Consider the following 27,298-nt stretch of genomic DNA (forward strand, 5'->3'; position numbering starts at 1 on the left):
ACTCGATCGCAGGACCCCAGGATCATGATCTGAGCCAAAGGCAGACGCTTAACCAGCTGAGCCACCCAGGCATCGCAGATTTTTACTTTTAAAAACTGATTTTCTTAATACCAGGATCCTTTATTCTTAGGATAAATTAAAAGGCAAAAAGTTAATCTTACCTCATCTCCAGTATTTCTTCTAGAAATTTTCTAGGCATGAACATGCAAATGCATACCTTTTGTTGTAGTTTGTATTTTTTTGTTTTGTGATTTTGTTGTTGTTGTTTTAAGTAAACTCAACCCCCAACATGGGGCTTGAACTCACAAGTTGATCGACCAATTGAGCCAGCCAGGCGCCCTGTGTTGTTTGTGTTTTAAAATATAAATAAGATCACACTATAGTGCAGTTGACTCTTTTCATTTAAGGATTTTTAGCCAACCGTATTATATGTAGAACTAGAGTGGAAAGCTTTTGAAATACAGAGCTGTTTGCCAAAATATAAACATTCTTGCAGTTTAGGGTTCATTATTTTATCCATTACATAATTTTCCATGTTTATGTTATGTTTACCCTGATTGCCATTATGGATGATACTGTTATTTTATGTATGGGAATATTACTTTGAAATGGCTAATAAAATTTTATATGAATTAATTCCTTGCAAGTTGTATGAAATAACAAGTACATTTCGTTTTTAAGAAGTTGAACAGCTAATTTTCTTAATAAATAATTTGACTATAAAGATCATAGTAAAATTCATGGGGCACCTGGATGGCTCAGTTGGTTAAGCGTCTGACTTTAGCTGAGGTCATGATCTTGAGGTCCTAGGATCAAGCCCCTGTTAGGCTCCACACTCAGCAGGGAGCCTGCTTCTCCCTCTGCCCCTCCCACTGTTCATGTTCTCTCTCTCAAATAAATAAGTAACATCTTTTTAAAAAATTATAGTAAAATTCATTTATTATTCATTTCATATGTGCCAAGAAGTCTAAACAGTTGACAAACGGTAATGAAGAAGGTAGACAGCTGTCCTTGCTCTTATGGAGTAGTACAGAGAGGAAACTGTTACTGATGCAGTGTACTTTAAAATCCAAAATGTAAATTTTAAACTTTTTTCTTATTGAGAAAAGAATGATAGTACTTTAGTGCTAATCATGTCTGTTTGCAAGAAAATTATATATGCTGGAAATTTATTTTCCATAGAGTTTTTTCTCTTAGAATAGCTGTTTCTTTTAAATCGTTGTGAATTTTCAGAATTACTTATTAACATGATACATATGCCTGGAATCCTTAACTGATTAAAAAAACCTATTTTGTGTTTTGTTTTATTTTTTTTTTCCCCAGTAGTTCTGAAATTGGGACAAGAAGGAAAACTTTGGGCATCATCTTGTTTAATTTTTTTGTTTTTTTGTATGAACACTAGAACAGAAAATCAAAGGATGAGAATCAAACCAAAGAAAATTTTTTTCTCTTTTATCAGCCCCCTTTTTAAAGGCCTTCCCAGACTGTCCGTATTCTTACGCATCATAAGCTTCATTCTTATGCTAAAATCATCCATGACCTCAATTTGCACTTAGTATCAGAATGTAATTCTGATACTTTGAGTTAGAAGTGTGAACTCTAGCCTTCAGTGTCATTTCATCTAGGTGTTGGAATAATAGAATAACATGCCATGAAAAATACATTGTTGTTGTTGTTGTTTTCCTAGTTTATCAAGTTATTCATTAAACAAACATTTTTAGGGCACATACTTGATACTTTATCACTTCAAGCCAATTTTATGAATTGACAGAATAAAACATTTTTTCTAAATTTACTCATGCAATATTTGATGACCCTAAAGGAAGACCTACTCCATGTATTTGGATAAATTATTAATATATCATCTAAACCACATTTTGGAGTGTTGGAGTGAGAAGATATTCCCCTGTTCCAGGAAATTGCACATTACAAAACTTTCAGTGAACATACAAAATATTTAGCCTTAGAACTTTCATTAGTTTCCTTTTTTCTTACAGATTCCACACCAAATCATCCATCACAAACAACACCAGCCCAGAAGAAAACTCCCAGTTCCTCATCTCGACAAAAAGATAAAGTTAATAAAAGAAATGAACGTGGTGAAACTCCTTTACACATGGCAGCTATTCGAGGAGATGTGAAACAAGTCAAAGAATTAATAAGTTTAGGGGCAAATGTGAACGTGAAAGATTTTGCAGGTAAGATTAGTAATTAAGGACTAATGCTCAGGAACTAAAATTTACATTTAGACAGAGTCTTGTTATAATCTGTATTCCGATATTCTTGCTGAAACAAGTTTTCTTAAAGTGTACTTCATTACAAAATTCTTTTGGACTATGTACTTAAAACCCTGTTCCCCTGCTGCAATTCCAAGTCAAGAACTATTCAGATTTTTAAATATTAAACTTCTATTTTAGTTGACATATTACCATAAAATTCTTTATCCAGTTTAGGTTCTATTCTAGATGAATTAGAGTTGTATAATGTTTTCAAAGTGTTAATTCATTCGTAAGTCTTAAAAGAACATTTATTCACTTGAGTATGAGGACTTGAAGAGAGCATAGTGGTATTCATTTTAATTACTCAAATACCATACCAGTACATTCTTACTGTGAAGAATTCAAACAGTAAAAGCATTCAGGGAGCAATATAGAGATTCCCTTTAGTTTCGCATACTACAGTACAGTTTCTTTTTTTGCCACAGAACTATTGTTAACAATTCGGAGGTTATCCTTTCTGTGCATTTTTATTATGTATACATAAAATGAACATTTATTTGTATATAGACTTTTTAAAAAAAATTAAACCATTCCATCTATATTATCAGTCTGTAGTTCTACAACCTGCCTTTTTTACTTAATCTCTTACAGATACTTCTCTCAGTACGTATAGGTAGTTCTGTTTTATTCATTTCAACAGCTGCATACTATTCCATAATATAGATTCCATGGACAATACTTTAGTGAACCTTCCTGCAGAAATAAGTGTATACGGGCACCTGGTGGCTTAGATGGTTAAGCGCTTGCCTTTGGCTAAGGTCATGATCTCCAGGTCCAGGGATCAAGCCCCACGTCATCGGGCTCCCGGCTTAGTGGGGAAGCTGCTTGCTTCTCCCTTTGCTTCCCTCCCACCCCCATTCATGTTCTCTATCTCTCTCTCAAATGAATAAATAAAATATTTTTTAAAAAGATAGAAATAAGTGTATAGTTATAGGAGGATTTCAGAATGGAAACTGTTAAGGGGATGCATATTTAAAATTTTTGTAAATACAGTCAGGTGGTACCCCCCCAAAAATCTTTTTTAAATCAATTTACACTATCATCAAGAGTATACAAAAGAACGCTTTTCATCACATCTTCACTAAAACTGGATATTATCAATTTATTAACAATCTGACAAATAAAAACAAAGACTATTTGTATTTTCTTAATCTATAGTGAGTGAATTTTTTTCTAGCGCATACTATTAGTTTATGTGTATGTTGTGACTTGCCAGGTGGAGTCTTCTGCCCATTTGTCTTATGGCAGTATTATTAATATGTAAGAGCCCTTTGTTTAGTATAGGTTTTAATTTTCTATCAAATATGTAAAGGTTTTCACTATCTGTGGCTATGTTTGAATTTTCACTTCAATGTTATTTCTTGTACTGAAGTTTTAATTTTTTATGTAATGTCAGTTAAGTCCTTCTCTGTTCCTTTATTATAAAATTATACCCCCTATTTCCTCATTTCCAAACTTTGTTTTTGTTTTGCTTTTACATAGAGCCCTATTAGAATACACCTGGAATTTATTTCTGTATTTGATGTGAGTGGACAGGAGTGCAACGAACAAGGTCTACTTTAAAGTATGAAACTTAAAATGCATAGCATCCATTCAAGAAGAAAACTTGGTATTATATATCAGAAACCAAAAAGTACTTTGATCTAACAATTCCATTTCTAAAGACTTACCTTAAAAATTTAGTCATGGCTATGCACGAATATTTAGTTGTAAGGATATTTGTTGCAGCGTTGTTTTTAATATTTTAAAAATTAGAAATAATCTGGAGTACCTAGGTGGCTCAGTCAGTTAAGCATCTGCCTATGGGTCAGGTCATGGGGATCCTGATATGGGGATAAATCCCCATATCAGGCTCCCTACTTTGCAGGGAACCTGCTTCTCCCACCCTACTAACGTCCTGCCATTCCCCCCTGCTTGTGCATGCTCTGTCTCTCAAATACATAAAGTCTTTAAAAAAAATTAGAAATAATCTGCCCAGTAATAGGATCTTGCTTAAATAAATTATGGTATATCAATTAGTGTTATACTGTGTTGTAGAAAAGCATAATGACATGGGAGATTATTTTCACTGCAGTGAAAGTGTTAAACAGCTTTCGCAGTTTCATTTTAAAATTACAAATCTTTGGGTGCCTGGGTGGCTCTGTTAGTTGACTGTCCAGCTTCTGATCTTTGCTTAGGTCTTAATCCTCAGGATCATGACTTTAAGCCCCGTGTTGAGCTCCACACCAGGCATGGAGCCTACCTTTCAAAAAATAAATACATATTTATTTATTTATTTATAATTTATATTTATTTATATATAAATTTATTTACTTTATATATTTATTTATATTTATGTATATTTTATATTTATTATATATAAATATATATTTATATATAAATATACATATGTGGGAATATTTTATATATAATTTTTTCATTTTATATTTATTTTATATATAATATTTATTTTATATATATAAATATATATGAGGGAGAGAAGTTAGGAGTTTTATTTTATATATATTTATTTTATATATATATATATATATATTTTTTTTTAAGATTTCATTTATTTATTTGACAGAGGGATAGAGAACACAAGTATGCAGAGCAGCAGGGAAAGGGAGAAGCGGGCTCTCTGCTGAGCAGGGAACCCAATGCAGGGCTCAATCCCAGCACTCTGGGGTCATGACCTGAGCCGAAGGCAGAGGCTTAACCAACTGAGCCACCCAGGTGCCCCGAGACCATCTCCTTTAAATGTGAGATTTTTTTTTTCCGTGTGAGGTTTGTTTTTAAAGATTTAACATTTCCATTATTAGGTTTGAAATTTTCATTATGAATATTGGGTATCATGTTAGTTACTAGGTCAAAAAATGGTCAATAACGTCCCCCCAGATATGTGAAAGAGTTTATTTATTTAGCTTTCTTTATGTCAGATATTTTTCAGTCAGCATTGACAGAAGTGAGGCATACCAATATGACTGTTATTCCCAATGAAATTTACTTATTATCACTTTGGCAGCTACAAAATAAGATACCATCTCTCCAATACACACTGAAAATATTTCAGTGGAAAATCTGATAAAATCAAAATTCAGAGAGGAGAAATACATTAACTTATGGAATTTACTTGAATTTCAGGATATGTAACACTGGTGAAAGATTTTTTTTTTCCCCCCTCTAAAAATAAGTCAGGGGGCACCTAGGTGGCTCAGTCAGTTAAGCGCCTCTTTTTTTTTTTTTTTTTAAATTTCTTTTCAGCGTAACAGAATTCATTGTTTTTTGCACCACACCCAGTGCTCCATGTAATACGTGCCCTCCTCAATACCCACCACCTAGCTCCCCCAACCTCCCACCCCCCGCCCCTTGAAAACCCTCAGATTGTTTTTCAGAGTCCACAGTCTCTCGTGGTTCACCTCCCCCTCCAATTTTATATATATATTTATTTTATATATATTTTTTCATTTTATATATATGTATATAAATATATATATATGAGGGTGAGAAGTTAGGAGTTAGACTAGAGTCTTGAAATTATTGTAGCTGGGTGGTGGAATTATGGGTGATGCTTCTTTACTGCTTTGTATTTTTTGTTTTCTAGTTTTTCTTTCATGAACATGTAACTTCTTTTAAATCGTCGCAGTTACTGCAATGGTAAATTTATTTTAGTTAAAGTAGGTATTAAGTCTGGAAAAGAGAACCCTTAAACATAGGGGTTTTGTTTGTTGAAATCCCCTAACAAGCTTATTAATATTTTTATTTCCTTCTTTTTCCATAGTTCAGATGATTATTATAAATTATAGCAAGTTTGTGATGGGATAAACTTTAATGTTTACTATTTTGGTAAAATAATTTAGCCCCAGTGGAAATATTAACATAAATGAACCTTCTGTAGAATTGGCGGTGTTCCAGTAGCTTGTTCATCATTCGTTTTTCCTTCTGTACTGTGTGCATTGGAATCAATATATCTCACATAGCTATGTGTATAAAACACATATTTTGAGTTAGTACAAATTAACCATATGTTAAATTAATATTCTAACTTTAGGCTGGACACCATTGCATGAAGCTTGCAACGTTGGATATTATGATGTTGCTAAGATACTTATAGCAGCTGGAGCAGATGTTAACACACAAGGATTAGATGATGACACTCCACTCCATGATTCTGCTAGCAGTGGGCACAGAGATGTAAGTATAATAGAAAAATCAATATACATTTGCAAAATAGTAATTCAACCCAGAGCCGTTTAGTTCACTTTTTAGTCATACCATTTCATTTCCTATTTCACTGAATGCCTGGTCAGCTCATCTATGTTTTATTTTCCCTTTTTCCTGCCTTCTAATTGCTAATTCCTGTCATAGTCAGATATAGCATTATCTTTTCATAAAATCTGTGTAACTTGACAGTTAATTAAACAGGTTGGCAAAATTTTTATTGCAGGGCCTTCTACTGTCAGATAACTAGATATAAAAAGCAGAATTTACTTAAAATAAAAACTTCACTGAGTCCCCCTGCCTGTATATTTTTTTAGGCTTATTAATATTTAATGGTCTTTTGCTATACAACCTTCATTCCTGAATTTTAGCAGACATTATTTATTTAATATATTCAGATGACTTATGTGTATAATAATAAAACATAGACATGATTATATATTTAAGCATATATGTATATGTATATTCTATATGTAAGCATGTATCTGATTATATATGCTTACAAATTAATGGCATCTTTGAACACCATCAGTTTGTTTTGATGTAGTTTTATGAATCATGGTAGGTTTTAAATCCATTTGCATTTTCAATCTTTGACATCTTGATATCAAAGCTAAACCCATCTTTGTTGTAATGAAGCTCATCTTTTAAGTGTGTTTAATGCTTAATTGCATTGCAGTAATCTGCTTGCAATGAGAACAAATCAACCTGGAGCACTATTAGCAGTGGTTCTAAAGCAGGATTTTGTGTTTCAGATAAGTAGGTTTTCTCTTTACACTATTTTTACTTTTGTCAAAGAATATTTGGACATAGTTGAGAAAGTTGAAAAGTACTATTCAGCTTATAAAGATAACCATAGGTTCCTCCCATTCTTCCCTATTTCCCAGTATCTTTCACCAAAAGCAACTGTTGTAGGTGTTTCTTCTAGTGGTTAACTCTATTTCTAAAAAGATGAAGCTGTCTTGTTTTTTAATTTTTAGTTATTATTTATTGATCTCCTGTAAAGGATTTTATTGTTGACCAGAGACTCAGTAGACTCTATACTGTCTAGTCTATATTGTACTATCTATAATTGTGTTTTATTTTTTGGATTTTTTATTACATGGGTTAACACATTGCTTTGTTCTTTTTTTGTTATTTAGTTTTCCATGCATCTGTTTTTGTTCTTCTTTACTCTCTCTGACATAAGTCTAAAATGCTTCTAAATAAGGTAAAGCACATTGATCAACTTAACTGTTTTTGAGAACTACCTGTGGGATTTCTCTTATCACTGTATATAAGATATCTTATATCCTGATCTAATTGGAACTAGTTGCTTTCTAGATCTGTAGCATAGATGCTATCCTGAAATATTGCTTTACCGTTAATCCCATCTGGGATTCTCAGTCTCTCCATGAAATTTCCAGTTCCTAGGTGCCCATCTTAACTCTCTGAAGATATTAATTAAATGGTTTGCTCCACTTCCTTCATAGTCACAGATTTCCCCCAAACCCTTCACATTGTTGCTCTGATTTGGTGTATTTCTCACATTAAAGATCTTCTGTTAACTTCTCTTCACTCATTTTTGAATGAAGCTTTAAAACACCTGCTTGACAAGACATGTAATATACAGAGTTTGTTGGCTGGTGGGCTTCTCTGTAGTCTGTCTGGTGGACAAGATGGCTGTTTTGTCAGAAGTCTCCTAAATGCCCGTATTTGTAGGTCCTTCTCTTGAGACAGGTAGTTTCTCCAGAAAACAGTATTCTACCTTCCTGTCTGGATGACATAAGAATGTTTTCTAGCATTTCAGAAGCCAAACATAGGAGGGGTTTTTGTTCAGCTGTAGTGAGGGGAGACTGTAGTGAGGGGAGACTTACTCTGTCTTAGAGAAACTTTTATTCAATCTTCCTGACTTACAGTAAAATACCATTAAACTGTTCTCCACTGTGCTATCTAAACCCAGAAACTTACTCTTATTTTGAGAAAAACCTCTTCAGGGTTGGAGAAGGTGCTTTTTCCTGGTTGTAAGAAGAGAAGAGAAGCAGTCATTACAATTAGTACTTCCCTGGGACCTCTTAAAGGCCTGAAAGTTTGAACAGTTACATGACTGCCATTTGCCAGGACTGTCAGTACTCCATCTCATGGCAGCCAGCGTGCAATCCAGTTCAGAAATCCTGTTTTAGAGTTTTTAGAGTCTGCACCTAGGACCACTCTCACGTATACCATAGGTTGGGCGCCCTGGGAATCTGAGACAGAAATTTGCAGGTGACTACAGAGAATGGGAGAAAAGAGGGATGTGATCTCAGGAACAACACCTGGAAGGATGTGACAGGAACAGCATAGAACAAAGGGAGAAGCTGAGCTGCAATGCAGGTGTGCTGAAGCTTTAGCAAGTTTCACAGGGAATCCTTGATACTAGGATGCACTTCTGAGATTCTCTGATTTGAGGTAAGGCTTAGGTCTGTGTGCCCCCACATGGGGGGATACAAGCTGCTGATGGCAAGGAGACATATTCCTTTAGTTCTGCCACTCCCTTTGGCCATGGCAGTTCTTGGTGAAGAACTTAGCAGTTGTTAGTGAACAATACTCTGAGCATCTGCAGGTAGGAGTATCTCAGTCTAGAAGAGGGTATCTGAGCAGTGCACAACATCCACTATAAACTTCAGATGGAAGCTTCTGCCCGGCACTGTTAAATTGCCTGGCCCTGTTGATCCATATGCAGTTGTTCCTCCACTCTAACCCAATAGTACAGGCACCTACCTGAAACCTACCTGTTTCCCTGACTGCCCTCCTTCCTTGCTTATCAGAGCAAATCCAATCAACCATTCCTTCTCGGGTTTCTCTAGGCAAGAGTCAAACACTGTTCTATGTCAACCCAAACTCCTGACACTCAGGTAAAACTTTATTTTCATGGTGACCTAATCCCAAGTGAACTGCATCCAGTATAAGGTCAAGAAATTCCCTTTAAAAAAAAGTCCTCATACATTGTTTTCCTATTGACTAGACCAAGGATAGTGATAAAAGAAGAGGAGAGGATTTGGTATCTTTTAGCAAGTCTGGCATTATATGCAGCATTTCTTTTTTTAGCTGAATGAACACTTAGTCTTCACTACTATCATATTTAGTATCTTATTGTATTCTGAATTCCATGGAGTCAGCAATTTACTCTGCTTGAAGCTGTGCCATAAATAACATTTTCTTTGAGGAATATTTGAACAGTCTACATGTAAATGGCACCGTTCATTACAAATGAAGATACAATCGCTTATTGATCTGAAAAACATTTGGAACTGCTGAAATTTTTCATATTAAGGAAGACTTGGTAATGGAGTGTCACATAAATTATTTAGCTGAGGTTCTTGTAACTTTGCGTTTTCAGGTAGTTGCATTTGTTTGTCTTATTTGACTCAATAGGCTTCAGTGAATATTTCCAGAAGTCAAATAATAGGAAAAACCAACTGGGTAACAAAAATGAAAATTAGATTTTATAGTAAGAAAAATCCTCAGTATTCACGTGATAAAATGACTGGGCTAAATATGAGTAACTTGCCCTCTGTGATTATTTTGTGTTATTTGTGAATTCTACATTGCATTAACTTCTCATGGTGGTATTCGTGTTTTTACTGTGGTACAAGAAGTATTCTAAATGTTTTATATGTATAGGTTCTTTTAATCATCACAATAAGCAAATAAGCTTCTGGTGTGTCTTGTTACATTTCATATTACATTTCAATACCCTCAGCCTCTCTGAGTGTAGAGGAGCAATGACATAAGAAGTCCCTCTCTTCCAAGACACTCCCAGGTTTATCAAATTAATATGACTCCAAATTAAGGGACCAAAAAGGACAAATCTCAATGTCTTTTTTTTTTTTAAAGATTTATTTATTTATTTATGTGTGAGAGAAAGCACGAGTGGGAAGGAAGAGAGCATCTCAAGCAGACTCGGCACTGAGCGCATAGCCCAGTGCGGGGCTGATCTCAGGACCATGGGATGACAAAAAATGAGATGATGATTCAGTAATATGGGAGAGTTATTATTTAGTACAGTCTCCACTTTCTAGTGAGAAAGATAGAACATGCTGCTTTGTAATGTCCTAGTTTGGATTTTGATATCATCTCATACCTTTCTGCTGGAAAATCATTTTTTTCTTTCTCTTTAGCAGCAAACATCCTCTGCCTTATTTTCTTTTTTAACAGGCAGTAAAAATTTCAGTGTCAAGCGGCCTGTGTGAATAGCCAAATTTTACTCTAATTGAGAAAAAAACAGAATTTGAAGTGAAAGTAGATATGAATTCAGCTGTGGCCTGGCCAGTTTACCAGCTATGTGATTTTGAACAATTTACTTTTCTCCTCTGAATCTCCCATTTCCTCGTTTTTAAATTATGTAATAAATAATACCTATCTAAAGTGGATATTTTGAAGGAAAAAAGACACTGTGCTTGTAAACAACACCTTGAAATCTAAAATGGTATAGAAATATGAGAGGTAAAAGATTGTTGTATTATACTACTGTTTTTCAAATATACCCAAATATTTTAGGTACTAAAATTTGGAAACTGAAAATGCTGTTTTTCTTTTTTACTTTTTTCTCTTAGATACTTTTCATGATTCTCAAAGTTCTAATTTTGAAGAAAAATGCAGCCTATAAATGTTATTTTTCCTAAACTGGTTTTTGCTTACCGTTGGACCAGTCTCTTCTCCCTTGGCAATTTGTATATGCCTATATGATAGCACTTACTACAACTTTTTTTTTTTTAACTGATATACTTGTATGTGTCCTGCACTGCACTGTGAGTACCATGCATACAGGCTTTTTGTATTGATTTGTGTTAGTGACCTTTGGAACTTTTTGTCACATAAGACTTAATAAACACATAATAATAAATTCTCCTTTGGTGTAGGTGAACGGATGGATGAATACCTAAGGATCAAAGATAAGCAGAATACCAAGGACTTAATTTTTAAAGCCTGACAATATATAGGGTACATTTCCTTTTCCACTGCATTTATCAGAAAATGACTTATTTTCTGGCTATGATTTTTTTTTTTTTAAAGAGAGAGAACACTCATGTGTGAGCAGGGGGAGGGGCAAAGAGGGAGAGGATCTCAGGCAGACTCCATCCTGAGCACAGAGCCTGATGCAGGGCTTGATCTCAAGACCCTGCAATTATGACCTGAGCCAAAACCAAGAGTAGGACATTTAACCATCAGAGCCACCCAGGTGCGCCAGCTGTGATATTTTAAATACTGTACTTTTTGCTTTTTTGATTGAGCTAAAAGAGCTCAATTATTGATATTGATAGTTTATCAAAGATGAATTTTTTCTCTTTAATCAGCATTTCCTAATTTCTAAATGTAATGTTAAAGAGTTATGCCTTGTTGGACATGTTTCTATGAACACAAGTTTCTAAATGTGCACAGAGCTGCAAATATTTCCAGAGGCTGACCTTTGAGCTCCTATACTTACAGAGACTCAAACACTATTTCCAGTCTCTTTTCAGAGGGAGACTGGCATACTGTTTTCAAGAGACCTTTGCTTTTCCTCCTACCAACATGCCTAGGATAGTAGGAGTCACAATTCAGAGCTATTGAGAGCTGTTTTCTCCTTGTTCTTTTAGTTATGCCTAAGGAGGAGGAGGGAAATGAGAGCCAACAAACTGTAATGTATATGTATCTGTACCATTATGAATTTCTAAGAATTGGATTTCTTTCACTCAGTAATACTTTTGACAGCTTCATCCATCCATAAAACATTTCTAAGGTGGGAGAGGCAGAAAGATAGCTGTTTTGTGTCCTTTCCTAAATTATTTAGAGTAAGAGGACTAACATAGCTTACTAATCTTTAGTGTACCATTTGCAAGTGTATATAGTACTTAATGATATATATTTTCATAATCCTTTCTTCCTAGTTCTATTTTAGATACCTGTCTCTAATTTCATCGTTTTTACCTATTTCAAATTTGTTGTCTCTTGTGTGTTAAGCTACTTTGAGTTACTTTATGAATCATTTTTAGAAAAATAATTATTTGCATATAGGGATAATCTGTAAAGGATTGTCTAGGTTGGGGTTTTTGTAACATGTTTGAATTAACCAGCTGTCCCTGACTCATCACAGACTTGTAATAATATTTGCTGATTATTTCCTGATGGGTATTGAAAGTTTTCAGTAATATCAAATCCTACATTCTATTTTCATATCCTAGGGCTTTAACTTAAGGAAATAAGCCTAAAAATGTAAAATTTTCCACTTATAAAGATGTATGCTATGGCCTTATTTATAATAACGAAAAGTTGGGGCACCTGGGTGGCTCAGTTGGTTAAGCAACTGCCTTTAGCTCAGGTCATGATCCTGGAGTCCTGGGATCGAGTCCCACATCGGGCTCCCTGCTCAGCAGGGAGTCATCTTCTCCCACTGACCTCTCTCCTCTCATGCTCTCTCTCTCTCCTGTCTTCTCTCTCTCTCTCTCTCTCTCTCTCTCAAATAAATAAATAAAATCTTTTTTTTTTTTAAGATTTTATTTATTTATTTGAGAGGCAGAGATCACAAGTAGGCAGAGAGGCAGGCAGAGAGAGAGAGGTGGAAGCAGGCTCCCTGCCGAGCAGAGAGCCCGACGCGGGGCTCGATCCCAGGACCCTGAGATCACGACCTGAGCCGAAGGCAGAGGCTCAACCCACTGAGCCACCCAGGCTCCCCCAATAAATAAAATCTTTAAAAAAAATAAAGTTTTTATTTCAGTTACCTTCTCAAACTCCTAAAATGACAGAGGAGATGCTAAGTGACAAATGCAAAGGACAAAACAGAAGAAACAAGAAAACCAGTATTTTGGGTGATGGAAACTAGAAGAATGAGTGGTTACTGATCTAGAACAGGGCTTGGCAAAATTTTTCTGTAAAGGGCCAGATAGTAAATATTTTAGATTTTGCTGGCCACCTGTAGCTTCCAACATCCCTTCCTTTCTCCTTCCTCTTTTCTTCCCTTCTCTTCCTCTGAACTAATTCTCCTTTATGAATCCTTTTCAAAGTAGCAGAGAGAGAGGGAGAGAAAGAGAATCTTAAGCAAGCTTCATGCTCTGCGTGGAGCCCAACTCGGGGCTCGATCTCACAACCTGAGATCATGACCTGAGCCAGAAACAAGAGTTGGAAGCTTAACTGACTGAGCCACCCAGGTGCCCCTAAGGTATTTTATTTTATTTTTTTAATTTTTTTTATAAACAACCCCTAAAGTATTTTAAAAGAATATAAAAAACCATTCTTCATCGGCAGGCCAGATTTGGTCTATGGACCAAATTTTGCCAACTCCTGATTGAGAAAATCAGAGAAAATTGAAACCAAAGCCATTCCAGCAGAGAATCCTAGAAAGACTAAAGCTCAGGAATTGGTGGTACCTAGAAGTGTACCACTTTCTATTGGTACTTCCGGAAATGCCTGTTAAGATAGAACTGAAAACAAGAGAAATGAATCAAAGTCTTTTTGACCCTTAAATCCCCTTCCTAACCTTACATAGCCAGATGACTGCACCTCTCTGACCCTGGCAGGTGAATGGAGGTTGATTTCCTGGCAAGTATGAACCACATATTCTGGACTGACATACCACAAGAATAGACGAGAGTAAGGATTAAGCGTAAGTTAATTAAGTGAAACATACTGAATGTTAAGACCCCAGGCTGCTTTTAGCAACCCGAATGCTGACAGTAAGGCTTACAGTTTGAGGCATGACTTGGAAGGTTTCTCCATAGGAAATTAAACTAGGCAAGAGGGGAGTCTGATGAAATGGTCCTGTCATATCACACTGGCATGAAGTTCATCTGTCAGCAAGTCCTGGCCATGCCAACAAAACTTTGAGTAAGTCTTCTAGTACCTTGCTCTTACGTGTGGACAGCCAGTGATCCATCTGCGTTTGAAAAAATTCTCTAACATAGATGTCCTGTTTGGAGGACAGGAAAATGCCATGAGGAACTTCCTCAAAATCCGTCAGTTTCCCCAAAGAGATAAGAAGCTGTTGTAGCTCTGAAATAAGACCTGAATGCATTAAATAAGGAACAATCAATGAAGGAAAAAACTTCTTGGAAATTAATAATATGGTTGCAAAAATGAAAGATGGATTACAGTTGACCCTTGAACAACACAGATTTCAAACACATGGGGCCACTTACATGCGGATTTTTTTTTTTATAAATGCCATACAGTACTGTATATGTATTTTCCCTTTCTTGTCATTTTCTTTCTTTTTTTTTTTAATTTTATTTATTTATTTGACAGAGAGAGAGACATAAGTAGGCAGAGAGGCAGGTAGAGAGGGGCGGGGGAAGCAGGCTTCCTGCTGAGCAGAGAGCCCGACGCGGAGCTCAATCCCAGGACCCTGAGATCATGACCCGAGCCGAAGACAGAGGCTTCACCCACTGAGCCACCCAGGCACCCCTTTCTTGTCATTTTCTTAACATTTTCTTTCCTCTAGCTTACTTTATTGTAAGCATATAGCATATGATACATAATAACATGTAAAATATGTGTTAACTGTTGATGTAATTGCTAAGACTTCCAGTTAGTAGTAGTAGTACTAATAAGTAATTAAGCTCTTGGAGAGTCAAAAGTTGTACATGGATTTTTCAACTACACAGGTGTAGTATTCCTAATGCCCATATTATTCAAGGGTCATTTGTGTTGAGGAGTAAAGATGAAGTTGAGGAGGTCTCCCAGAAATCAGGAAGGAAAGAGATAAAGGTGAAGGAACAGAAATGAGAAAAAAGATGATTACTTTAGGCCTAGTATCTTAGTAAGAGTTCTTTGAAGACAGAACAGCGTAAACTTAGATTATCAAGTAAAACTAGAAACTTTCCTAGAACTGAAGGAACATATGTCTTCAGACTGAAAGATTGAAAAGGCACTTGAATGCTCAGCACATGGATGTAACTTCTTCATCCAAGATCAAGATGCATTTATCTGGGGTGGGGGCACCTTGGGGGCTCAGTCGGTTGAGAGTCCTACTCTTGGTTTCCTTTCAGGTGATGACCTCAGGGTCCTGGGATTGAGCCCTGTGTCAGGCTCCCCACTCAGCAGGAAGTCTGCTTCCTCTATCCCTCTGTCCTTTCCCTGTGCACGCGCGCTTGCGCCCTCTCTCTCTCTCTCTCACACACACACACACACACTTTCTCTCAAATAAATAAATAAATCTTTAAAAAAAAAGATACGTTTATCCTGGAATTTCAAAACCATAGAGGCAACAAATGTCACGTTTACAGAGAGAAAAGGCAAATCATTATATTAGGAAAAAAATCAGAATGGCATCAGACTTTGCATTAACAGCACTAGAAGCTAGAAGATAATGTAATGATGCCTTCAAAATTGGAGGGGAAATTGTTCTTTATCTAGACTGAGTATTAATCAAGTGAAGATAGAATAAAGGTATTACCAGACATGTAAAAAATCTTTATTTAGGAATTTTCTGAAATTGGTGATTCAGCAAAATGAGGGAGTAAATCAGAAAAGAAGATAAGCTTTAAAGTATCCAACACAAAATTGAGGGAAGGATGGGTGCCCGGATAGCTCAGTCGGTTAAGCGTCTGCCTTTGGCTCAGGTCATGATCCCAACGTCCTAGGATCAAGCCCCTCATGGGGCTCCCTGCTCAGCAGGAAGCCTACTTCTCCCTCTCCCACTCACCCTGCTTGTAGTCCCTCTTTCACTGTCTCTCTCTCTTTCTGTCAAATAAATAAATCTTCTTTTAAAAAATGAGGGAAGGTTATTTGTGGGATGATAGGATTGAAGGGTGGTAACAGCTGGAAAGCAAATCTAGAGGGCATCCAGTCTACTTTAGAGCCCATTAGAAGGTTTGGAGAAAGGAGTCTCTAACAAAAACAACAACAAAAAGTGATAGAGTGTTGAATCAGAGATCTGTACTTACAGCAGAATGGGGGATGAATTAAAAATGATTATGTAGAAAACTGAACAAGTGAAAAATCAAGGCATTTAACTCCATGGGGAAAATAGAGTTGTGTAAGAATGGAAATTTAGTCATAGTGTACTACTTGTCTCAACATTTTTATTATTCCTGATATTGTACAAGAAATACATAACTATATTAGAAAGCTAGAAGGGAAGTGTATGTGTATGGAAGGAGAGGTGATGAGAATTGGTGAAAGATGGCCGAATTCACATCTTCCATTGTAAGACAGTAGGCAATGCCTAAAACTGAAAAATAAAGAAGCAGCAAACTCAAATCTGTTACTTAAGTATATGGAGATACGTTTTGGAAACGGTTGTTCTTCACCAGTGGCACTGAAAAACTGGTTGATCTTTTAAAATCACAAGCATGGGTGCATCTGGTTGGCTCAGTGGGTTAAGCCTCTGCCTTCAGCTCAGGTCATGATCTCAGGGTCCTGGGATCAAGCCCCGCATCGGGCTCTCTGCTTAGCGAGGAGCCTGCTTCCCCTTCTCTCTCTGCCTGCCTCTCTGCCTACTTGTGATCTCTCTCTCTGTCAAATAAATAAATAAAATCTTAAAAAAAATAATAAAATCACAAGCATGTGTAATTTGATAAAGATTAGTGAACAAAAAGGGAAATAAAGGTTAACAGTTGGAGTCATGAGTAATTTATTTTCTTTACACATTCTTACATTTCACATTTTCTACATTGATAGTTTATTCTTTAAGAGTCCAGAAAAAAATGTTCTGTTTTCAGTATGAGTATTCATTATTCTTAAATATTTTTTCATTTGTTAGGAATTCCTAATTTACAATATTTTATTTAATATTGTTTCTTCAAAAAGACATGATTTATTTCCTAAATACCAGAAAACACCATAGAAATGGCATTGGGAATAAATACTTGATCGCTCATGAAGTTTGTGGTCTAGAATAAGGGGAAAAATGTGTTAATTTTAGTACAGATTTACGTATGAGGGAACACACCAGTGTCTACAGAAATAGAACACGAAAACAAGAAGAGACAGTGAGGAGCAGAATTAATAATACTTGGCCACCTATTTGATATAGAGGATGAGTGAAAAACAAGAATCAGAGATGACTCCCAGCTTTCTGGCTTCCGTGACTGGGTATATTTGGTGCCAGTGACTGAGAATGGAAATAGATAAAAGATAAGGTGTGCAAGTTTAATGAACTGTGTTTGGAACATGTTGGTTTCAGCTGTTGCATTGAAATGCAAATATACTCATCTAGATTTATCTAGGATGTTGTGTTCGGAGCTCAAGAAAGAGGGCTGAGAAAGAACAAGCAGAAGAATGAAAATAAATGAATGGATTGCATAATTGTCAATCACATTCAAACAGAGTGGGTGAGAGCTCCAAATAGATGATGTAGACTAGAGCATGAGAAGTGAAGCAAAGGCAGAGCCCTAGGGAAAACAGTCATTGTCTTAGATGTTTACAGATCTTAGGATACCCGTCTGGGTGTAATTGTAGGTATAGAAGAGTGAAGAGCCAATAAAGTCAGGGCTGCAAGGGTGAATATCTTTTCATAAGTTTGACTGTAAAGGAAAGAAAACAGATTTAGCTAGAGGAGGGGAATATAGGTTTCTTGTTTTCTGTTTCATTTTTTTATTGCCGTTTTTTTAAGATGGAAGAGACATGAGCTGGAAAGACTGGTTTCTAGAAAGGAACCAATCGGAAAGAGGTTTAAAAACATAGAAGGAAGAGGATAAAAACAACAAATGAAAGAAATAAAATGATGACTAACCAGGCAACCCATTTGGGGAGCCCAAAGCTTACTTTATGTGGTAGGGGAGGTGAGGGCTTAAGGAAAATGTCAAAGTAAAGAGTACAAAATTAGATCCAGTTGGTTAAGCAGAAAGGGGGACCATGAAAGTGACAGCCTTAAAGTTTAAGATTCATTAGTTCTGAGTAAATCCATGTCAGTTCCTGATCGTTTAAATTTCCAGAAGATGGGAAATACGAGTAAGAGCACTGGTAGTGTTTAAAAAAAAAAAAGCACTGGTAGTGATATTAGCCTTACAGAGAAGGATACTTCTTTTGAGACTCCCTCTAGAATACACATAAGAGGCCAAGAAGCTTGGCCTCTTATCTTGTTATCTTGTCTGTTGATTTATCTGCGAAACTTGGAACCGCGCTTATTAATTAGGTTCTTAGTAAATATTTGTTGAACACATGTTGGAACAAGAAGAAGAATGATGAGGTTTAATGCTCAAAGAGGCCACCTTAAATTTTAAGGAGGAAATGTTTTTGTAGTAGATAAGATTGTCAGATGAAGGGTGGATGGCAATGAAAATGGAACTTGAGAGCAGTCATGATTTAGAAGAGACACTGAGGAAGGGAGGCAGAGTAGATGAGGCAGAAGGATCTTGTGTTATCAAGAGAATGGTTGAAATGATAACAATCTCCGAAGAGACTAAATCTTCCTACTGTTTAACATTGCAGATAGTGAAACTGTTACTTCGTCATGGTGGAAATCCATTTCAAGCTAATAAGCACGGGGAGCGTCCAGTGGATGTAGCAGAGACAGAGGAGTTGGAATTGCTGCTAAAAAGAGAGGTGCCTTTATCTGATGATGATGAAAGTTACACAGGTTCGTTTCAAATAATCTTTATTCAACTGTTTGACATGGTATTTAGTAGAACATTCTGATTCTGCTGTGCAATATATAAAATGTTTGTGTTCCTTAGGATAAAACTAGTCAGTTATTAAGAATGATGAATTTAGTAACTTAGGTAGTTGCTGTATGTCCCCTGTGTAAGTGAAAACATAATGTCATTGCCCTGTTTTCATGACCACCCCCCCCACCTCCCCCACCCCTCCACCCCCCCACCTGGCAAACTGCTGTCATGTTCAAGTCTTCTGCAGGACCTTTCCCCATTAACAGCTATCAGAACTGCTACTCTTAACTTCTTTCATTCTTTTATAAATTAGGTACTAACCAAACCCTTCCTGTTTTTCCTGGCATTAATGAGTCATCTCTGCATTTTTATTTCTTTGATTTAGGTGGTTGAACTCTGGTCATTGTTGCAACATAGGGGCACAGTTTTGTAAAAACAGTTTTAAAAAGGAAAGATCTAAAAGAATAGTTCAGAAAACTTTTGGCATACTCCATTTTCTTGTAAACATAAATAGTTAAAAATGTAACAAAGTTTCCTGCATTGAGGAAAGTCTTTTGCATACGGGTTTGAAGGGTTCATGCTTTCAAGCAAAAATCAATGAAAAATAATTGATTCAGAAACACAACTGACCAGGTGCCTGGATGGATTTGATTCTTGATCTCGGCTCAGGTCTTGATCTCAGGGTTGTGAGTTCAAGCTCCACATTGGGTTCCACGCTGGATGTGGATCCCACTTAAAAAAAATAAAAATAAAAGAATCATAACTGACCATATTCTCACAAAATTTTAAAGAATTTCTATGAGAAATTAGGTAATACTACTTCTTATATACAAGGGAATAAAAATCAAACCATACTCATTTAATCTCAGCCATCGCCAGAAGGCAGTAAAATGACACCTATAGTAGTTTTGAGGCAGAAAGGTCTACCCTTTACTTTTTGTTTTTTGAGGTATAACTGACATATAATATATTAGTTTCAAGTGTACCACTTGATTTGATATTTGTATCCATTGCAAAATAATCAATACAATGAGGCTAGTTAACATCCATCATCCTGCGTAGTTACAATATTTTTTCTTTTCTTTTCCTTGTGATGAGGAGTTTTAATATCTACTGAATTAACAACTTTCAAATATGCAGTACAGTATTATTAACTATAGATACCATGCTGTATATTACATCCCCATGACTTAATTTATTACTGAAAGTTCATACCTTTTGACCCATTTTTCCCAGTGTTTCTCTGTTATCAATGAACTTGGCTTTTTGTTTTGTTTTGTATTGTTTTTAGATTCCACATGTCAGTGAGATCATAATGGTATTTGTCTTTCTCAGTCTGACTTATTTCACTTAGCATAATGACCTCATGGTCCAGCCATGTTATCTCAGATGGCAAGATTTCATTCTTTTTTATGGCTGAGTAATATTTTGTTACATACTTATGCCACATTTGTAGCCATTCATCCATAGATGGATACTTAGATTGCTTCCATATCTTGGCTACTGTAAATAATGCTGTAGTGAATGTAGGGATGCATATATCTTTTTGAGTTAGTAATTTTGTTCTTTAGATAAATATCCAGAAATGGAATTGCTGGATCTTGTGGTATTTCCTTTTATTTATTTATTTATTTATTTATTTATTTGGAGGAGCTTCCATAGTGTTTTCCATAGTGGTCACACTAATTTATATTCCCACCAACAGTACACGAGGGTTCTGTTTTCTCTACATCTCTTTCACATCTTTGCTAATACTTTTTATTTCTTATCTTTTTGATAATAGCCATTCTCACAGGTATGAGGGGATATCTCATTGTGGTTTCCATTTCCCTGATAATTAGTGATGTTGAGCATCTTTTTGTATACTGTTTGCCACAGGTATGTCATCTTTGAAAAAATGCCTGTTCATATCCTCTGCCCATTTTAAAAGATTTTATTTATTTATTTGACAGAGAGAGATCACAGTAGACAGAGAGGCAGGCAGAGAGAGAGAGGGAAGCAGGCTCCCTGCTGAGCAGAGAGCCCGATGCGGGACTCAATCCCAGGACCCTGGGATCATGACCTGAGCCGAAGGCAGCGGCTTAACCCACTGAGCCACCCAGGCGCCCCCTCTGCCCATTTTTAAATTGGATTGTTTGCTTTTGAGTTGTATGAGTTCTCTATATGTTTTTGATATTTTTATGAGCTATAATTTCTGAATATTTTCTACCATTCACAAGGTTACCTTTTCATTTTGTTGATGATTTCCTTTGTGTGCAAAAGTTAGAATCCCAGTATTTTATTATGAAAATGTTCAAATATACAGCAAAACTCAAAGAATTACACAGTGAATACCCTTTACCCACCAACTACATTTTATAGTTATTAACTTTTTACTATATTTCCTTTATTACAGTATCACATACCTATCTATCTACCCACAGTCCATCTAATTTTTTGATGCATTTCATTAACTAGCGTTCAATTTTTGTGTATTATTAAACTTATAAATTATTTTTCATGCTTGTGAAATTAATAATTCTTTAATGAAATATCCTGAGTTTTGAGAAATGTGTAGACCTGTGTAATCCAATCTTACCAAGATATAGACTGTCTCCATCACTTCAGAAAGTTCTTAAGCCCTTTCCTAGTCCGTTCTCACACCTGCCTGATCATTTACACCCTTTATGGTAAAAATGATTGGGCAAGAATCACTAATGGCTGATAATCTAGAGGGGATTTTTTTTTATGAAGAGTAGAATCTTTACATGGCTTTTTCACATTTATAAGAGAGGAGGGGGCTGGGAAACAGTGATGATAGGGAAGAGAAATTTAGCATTATCTGAACTGTGTGATTAAAATTAACATCATTAAAGGAGGGACAGATGCACATTATGTGTCTTCAGATGTGATAATGTCAGAAGGCTATAACATTACTTTTGTAACATTCTGGCTGTGATGCATAACCATGAAGAATGTTCTGGTTTTTTTCTTTTTAAAAGCCAGTGCCATGGAAGATTAAGAAATGTCAATGTCATAAAGTGATTAAAATGTTCCAGACTATGTAAAGAGATAAAAATTAAGGGCAATACCTGTTCCTTGGCTGTATCCTCTACTGGAGAGAGGAAGTGACTATAGAGGACATTATTAGATCATTTAACAAGGGAAATGGATGGTAAATTAGTGTTGTATCAATGTAAATTTATGAAGTTGACAACTATACTGTGGTGACAAAGAATATCCTTATGTCTTAGGAAATACTTATTTCTTAGAAAATATTCGCTGGAGTATATAGGGGTAAAGAGCCATCATATATATAGTTTACCTTCATATAGTTCAAAGGAAGAAAATTTATATATATATACATGTATAGAGAGAATGCAAATTATAAAGCAAGAGAGTGTAACAATAATAAATTTGGGTGAAGGATATATAGTATTTAGTATTTTATTCTTTCTAGCTTTTTGTGAGTTAGAAATTAATTCCAAATGAAATTGAAAATATATATTAATACATAAAATTTCCTTGCTTTGTCCATTGAAAGGGTATAAAAGTAATGACATTAAGACAGTAAGCAATAATCATTCCTGATGCCCAGATTTTAATCTTGAAATACTTTCTACTAAAAGAAAACCAGGGATTCTTGAAAAAAAAAAATGGATGATGCTATGTCTGGGACAGGAAATAATATAAGCTTGAAACATCTTGTCATTACAGATTCCAAGGAAACTGTCAAAACCTTGTCAAAAAGCCTTAGGAGACAACTTGGAGAGCAGTTCACACTGGCCATAGATGGGATAGTTTGAGTTTCAAAAGGGTATTAATTATAAATAATTTAAACCCATCATTTATGTTTAAATCTGTGATTCTATAGTGATAAATTTTTAAATTCAGTATCATCAGAGAACTAATTTGTTATCTTAAAAATTAGGCAGAACTGGAAAAAAATTACTTATTTTGCCTTTCCTATATGAACTTTATCTTTGGGTAACCTCATTATAGGTGAGAAGTATTTTCTTTTAAGATTAATCCAGCCAAAAGAATGAGGAAAAAAGATTAACTGTTTGCAGCCCCCAATTAGTTAAGACATCTAATCATTGAGGATTGATCAGTAGTTGCTAGCATTAATTTTTTTAAAAAAGAAAATATTGCATGCCCCCTAATGAAGAAATACCAATTCTCAGTCCTCAGGATTCAACTGCAACATGTAGGAAATACCAGGGTAAGAGGGATATGCTGACCTGTATCCAGCCAAATCTAGACTGTGGGAACCCCAAACAGCTCCCGTTCTTCAACTGTAATCTATCTAGATTGCATAAAAATGAAAAAGGATAACTCATAGGAAAAAATTAAAATGTTTAAAAGGAGTTAAGACTAAAAAATTAAATATGTATTTAATAGGTGATTTATACTTTTCTGGGGGAATTTTGTGCAAAACTAGTCACAATAGATGGCACATAGAAGATCCAGGATATTGGGGTTTTTTTAATAATAAGAAATTCTTAAGATGATACGTTAGGAAAAGCCTGGTAAGTTTTAAGTAGTTTTGAGAGAGACCAGCAATAGTGATAGTTCCTTTATTTCACTTAGGAAATGATCAGCACTGTTACTTAACTATCACCTATCCGAAAGTGAGACTGATTGTAGGAAGAGGAGATTGGGGGTAGGGGGTGGTAAATAAGGAGAGAAAATGCAGTGTTGGTTAAAGCGTTGATAGCAGTATTTGGTATAGTGATAATGTTATTGAATGAAACAAACTATAGGCAAAATTGTAAAAGTGTCAGCATTGCTTTTAGTATCTATTTTCACCTCTTCACCATGCAGTAGATATAAACTCAAGTGGTACATAGACACTGCTCGGAAAATATTTGTTGAATTGGTGGGGAGATGTTACTGGTCCTTAGGGATTATGTGAGGACTCCTCTTCAACCTCCACAAATCCGGGGAATAGCTGAACCTGTAGGCTGAGTTCCTCCATTACTGAGACTAGGAAAGTTTGAGAGGACCTATAATCAGACACCAGAGAGCCTTCCTCCTGGTACTTAAGCTGCTAACTGGCAATCTCAGGGGTGAAGGCCACTTTACCTTCCACTACTCAGAGGAAAGCTGCTGCTTTGACCACTCTAACATTGGGTTGTACTGTGCTAACAAAGGAAAGCAGCCCTTCAGAGTTGCCTGCAAATTCAAGAGAAGGATTGTTCTGAACCGAAAGAATAAATAGAACTAAATAAAACTACTAGAGGAAACAGATGACTTGAACAATAAAAGTAAACACTGAAGGAAATGCAGGTATAGCTAATAAAAATCACGACTACGCAAGCAGAACTCCAGTGAGGAGTGATCATGGTTGGGACTTATTAAACTGGAAAATCAAGTAAAATAAATCCTCACAACACAGCAAAAATACAAAGGGAAAGAATCCTGAAAGAAAGGATAATAGAAAAAAAAAAAAAAAGAAAAGATAATAGACTTTGGGAATAGATCTAGGAGACCTAACAGATCTAACATGTGAGTAATATATGTATGGGAATTTAATAGGGAGAAAGGAAACAGGTGAAGAATAGTCCACAGTTAAACAAATAGAAGAAAATTTTCCTGAGCTATAAATAGCCTGAATTCATCAATAATAAAGGTCAGTGAGTTCTGGATAGTTTAATGAAAATGTACACACACATACCCTAGACATATATTGATCAATTTCTTTTGTTCTGAATGTGACAAGTTAATCTGCAAGGAAATACTGTCACATTGGCATTGGACTTCAAACTTGTAACCGTGGAAGATAGAATCTTGAGAGAAAAGAACTGCACCATAAGAATAGTATACCTAATCAAGGTATTATTCCCCTGGCAGGGTAAAAGAAGGATATTAGCAGACATGTAAGCATTTAGAAGATGCATCAATATGTAAATTTTCTTACATTTAAAAAAAAGAAATACCTGAAAAATAAACTAACAACTTAAAAAAGTGGTTGCCTAATAAGAGAAGGGATAAAAAGAGAGGTATATGACTGGTCACAGTTTTTTTTGAAAAACAGTGTGACAACAGCTAACAAAATACAACAGCCCTTATCTTTTAGAGATATGTCCTGAAATATTTGTAGATGAAATGATAGGTTGAATGGGATGTGCTTCAAAATGATACAGAGATAGGATGAATAGAGGTATGGATTGGCCACATTGTGGCTATTGGAGCTGAGTGATGGGTACCTGACATGGTGGTTCAGTATAATATTGTCTACTTTTTTGTAAGTTCAAAGTTGACCATGATAAAAATGTTTTTTAAAATATGTATGCTCCTTGATCTAGCAGACACACTTCTGGGAATATCTCATGTTTATTACAGCCCTGTTTTTAGTGGCAAAAGAAAAAATATATAGTGATATAAAGGATTGGTTGCATAAATTGAGGTAGATGGCCACGCAATGGACTATTTATTGTACAACCATGTGAAATAGCATGTCTTAACTGCTCTTACTTGGAGAAATTTTCATAAGATACTTTGAGTTAGAAAAATCAAGATAAATCCTCTTACTATCTCTTTTTTGTAAAATGAACAATGTTTTTAAAATCTGTATGTATGTTTGTATATGTACATATGTTTGTGTAAAATCTTATAAGCATGGAGCGGAATCTGAAAGGATATAGACCTAGCTAAAAGTGTTCTGTTGAATCTGTTTACTAACATCACACGTGATCTTCTAACGGCCAGATCCCTTAGCTGCCTCTTCAGTCTCTCTCTACATTTTGACAGTGTTGACCATGTTCTTTGTAAAATTCTCCTATGTTGGTTTTTGGGATGTAATTCTCTCCTGACTTTCATCTAGCTTCCTGGACAGTTTCTTCTTAGTTTCCTTCTAGAATCTCATCTTTGTTTCTTCCTCATTTCCATATACTCCTGTGTTGGTTTTTCCAAAGGTTTTACTCTGGACTCTTCACGACACATATTCTCACAGGTAAATTTCATCCACACTCACAGTTTTAATTACCATCAATGTAGCGAGGCCTTCAAATATCACTCTTTCTCTTAAGCCTTGAACTTGTATATTTAGCTGCCCTCTGGATATTACCATTTAGAATTACACAGAAGTCAGTAGCCCTGACTAGAACTTCTTTTTCTTCCATTTACACTCCTTTTTCTTGCTTTTCCGGTCTCAGTTGGTGATAGCATCATTCAGCTATACGTATGTCACTTGTTAGATGTCCTAAGCTCTTCTTCCTCTTTTTCCTTCAGTTCAGTTATCCAACAACTATTTTGAAGCATTCATTTTGTGTTAGGCATTGTTTAAGTACTAGGGATACAGCTCATTAAGAAAATGGAGATACTGGGACGCCTGGGTGGCTCAGTTGGTTGGGCAGCTGCCTTCGGCTCGGGTCATGATCCCATCGTCCTGGGATCGAGTCCCGCATCGGGCCCCTTGCTCGGCGGGGAGCCTGCTTCTCCCTCTGCCTCCGTCTGCCAGTGCGCGCTCTCTCTCTGACAAATAAATAAAATCTTAAAAAAAAAAAAAAAAAAAGAAAAGAAAATGGAGATACTAACATAATCATCCACCTACCCCTGTCAGTTTCTACTTTTAAAAATATGGTATATCTGGGGTGCCTGGATGGCTTAGTGGGTTGAGGCCTCTGCCTTCGGCTCAGGTCATGATCTCAGGGTCCTGGGATTGAGCCCCGCATCGGGCTCTCTGCTCAGCGGGGAGCCTGCTTCCCTTCCTCTCTCTCTGCCTGCCTCTCTGCCTACTTGTGATCTGTCAAATAAATAAAATCTTTTAAAAAGAAAAAAAAAGAAATAAAAATACAGTATACCCATCTACCAGTTACAAGCTCTAAGTCATTTGAACATCTTTGTGCTATATGAAATCAAGATCATAATAGCCGAAATTACATTGGCTTTTGTAAGAAAGTAAGAAAATAAGATTTGAAAATTAGAAGATTTTTATATGATATGTTAATTTTCCCATTTATTATGGCTACAAACTCTAATTCTGGTCTCTTCAGAAAACAGTAGCTGTGAAAAGCATATTATAAAACTTTCCATTAGAAAGAGGTGTTACAGCAAATTTTTCCCATGGAAGAGGGAAGGTGTCTTATTTGAACTTAAATGTTTAACTAGAGTGAAACATTTCATCTAGAACCTTTTTGATTTTTCACTGATTTTGACTATTTCATGTGTTCATCAACTATGTATTGATTTTTCAGAATATTTCTTTTCCACATGATGAATGTGCCTGAATTATTGCTTGATCAAAGTCCCTCAAGGAATGATGCAAAAACTGTCAGTAAGTATCATACAAAGATT

General features: G+C 35.7%; 1 protein-coding gene across 4 annotated transcripts in view; it reads left to right on the forward strand.

Moving 5' to 3' along the window:
• The window catches only part of ANKRD12 (ankyrin repeat domain 12), a 124,209-nt gene that overhangs the window by 56,439 nt on the left and 40,472 nt on the right, over positions 1-27,298 (forward strand). For 2 of the 4 annotated variants that reach the window (XM_080822252.1, XM_080822253.1), the window contains 4 exons: positions 1,998-2,198; positions 6,310-6,452; positions 18,846-18,993; positions 27,199-27,278. In XM_080822252.1, coding sequence (XP_080678378.1) covers positions 27,215-27,278 — 64 coding nt within the window. In that variant the 5' untranslated portion in view covers positions 1,998-2,198; positions 6,310-6,452; positions 18,846-18,993; positions 27,199-27,214. The remainder of the gene's footprint in view (positions 1-1,997; positions 2,199-6,309; positions 6,453-18,845; positions 18,994-27,198; positions 27,279-27,298) is intronic. The other 2 variants (XM_080822250.1, XM_080822251.1) reach the window with 1 other exon arrangement.

The sequence above is a fragment of the Martes martes genome, assembly GCF_963455335.1.
Source record: "Martes martes genome assembly, chromosome: 13".
Lineage (NCBI taxonomy): Eukaryota > Metazoa > Chordata > Mammalia > Carnivora > Mustelidae > Martes > Martes martes.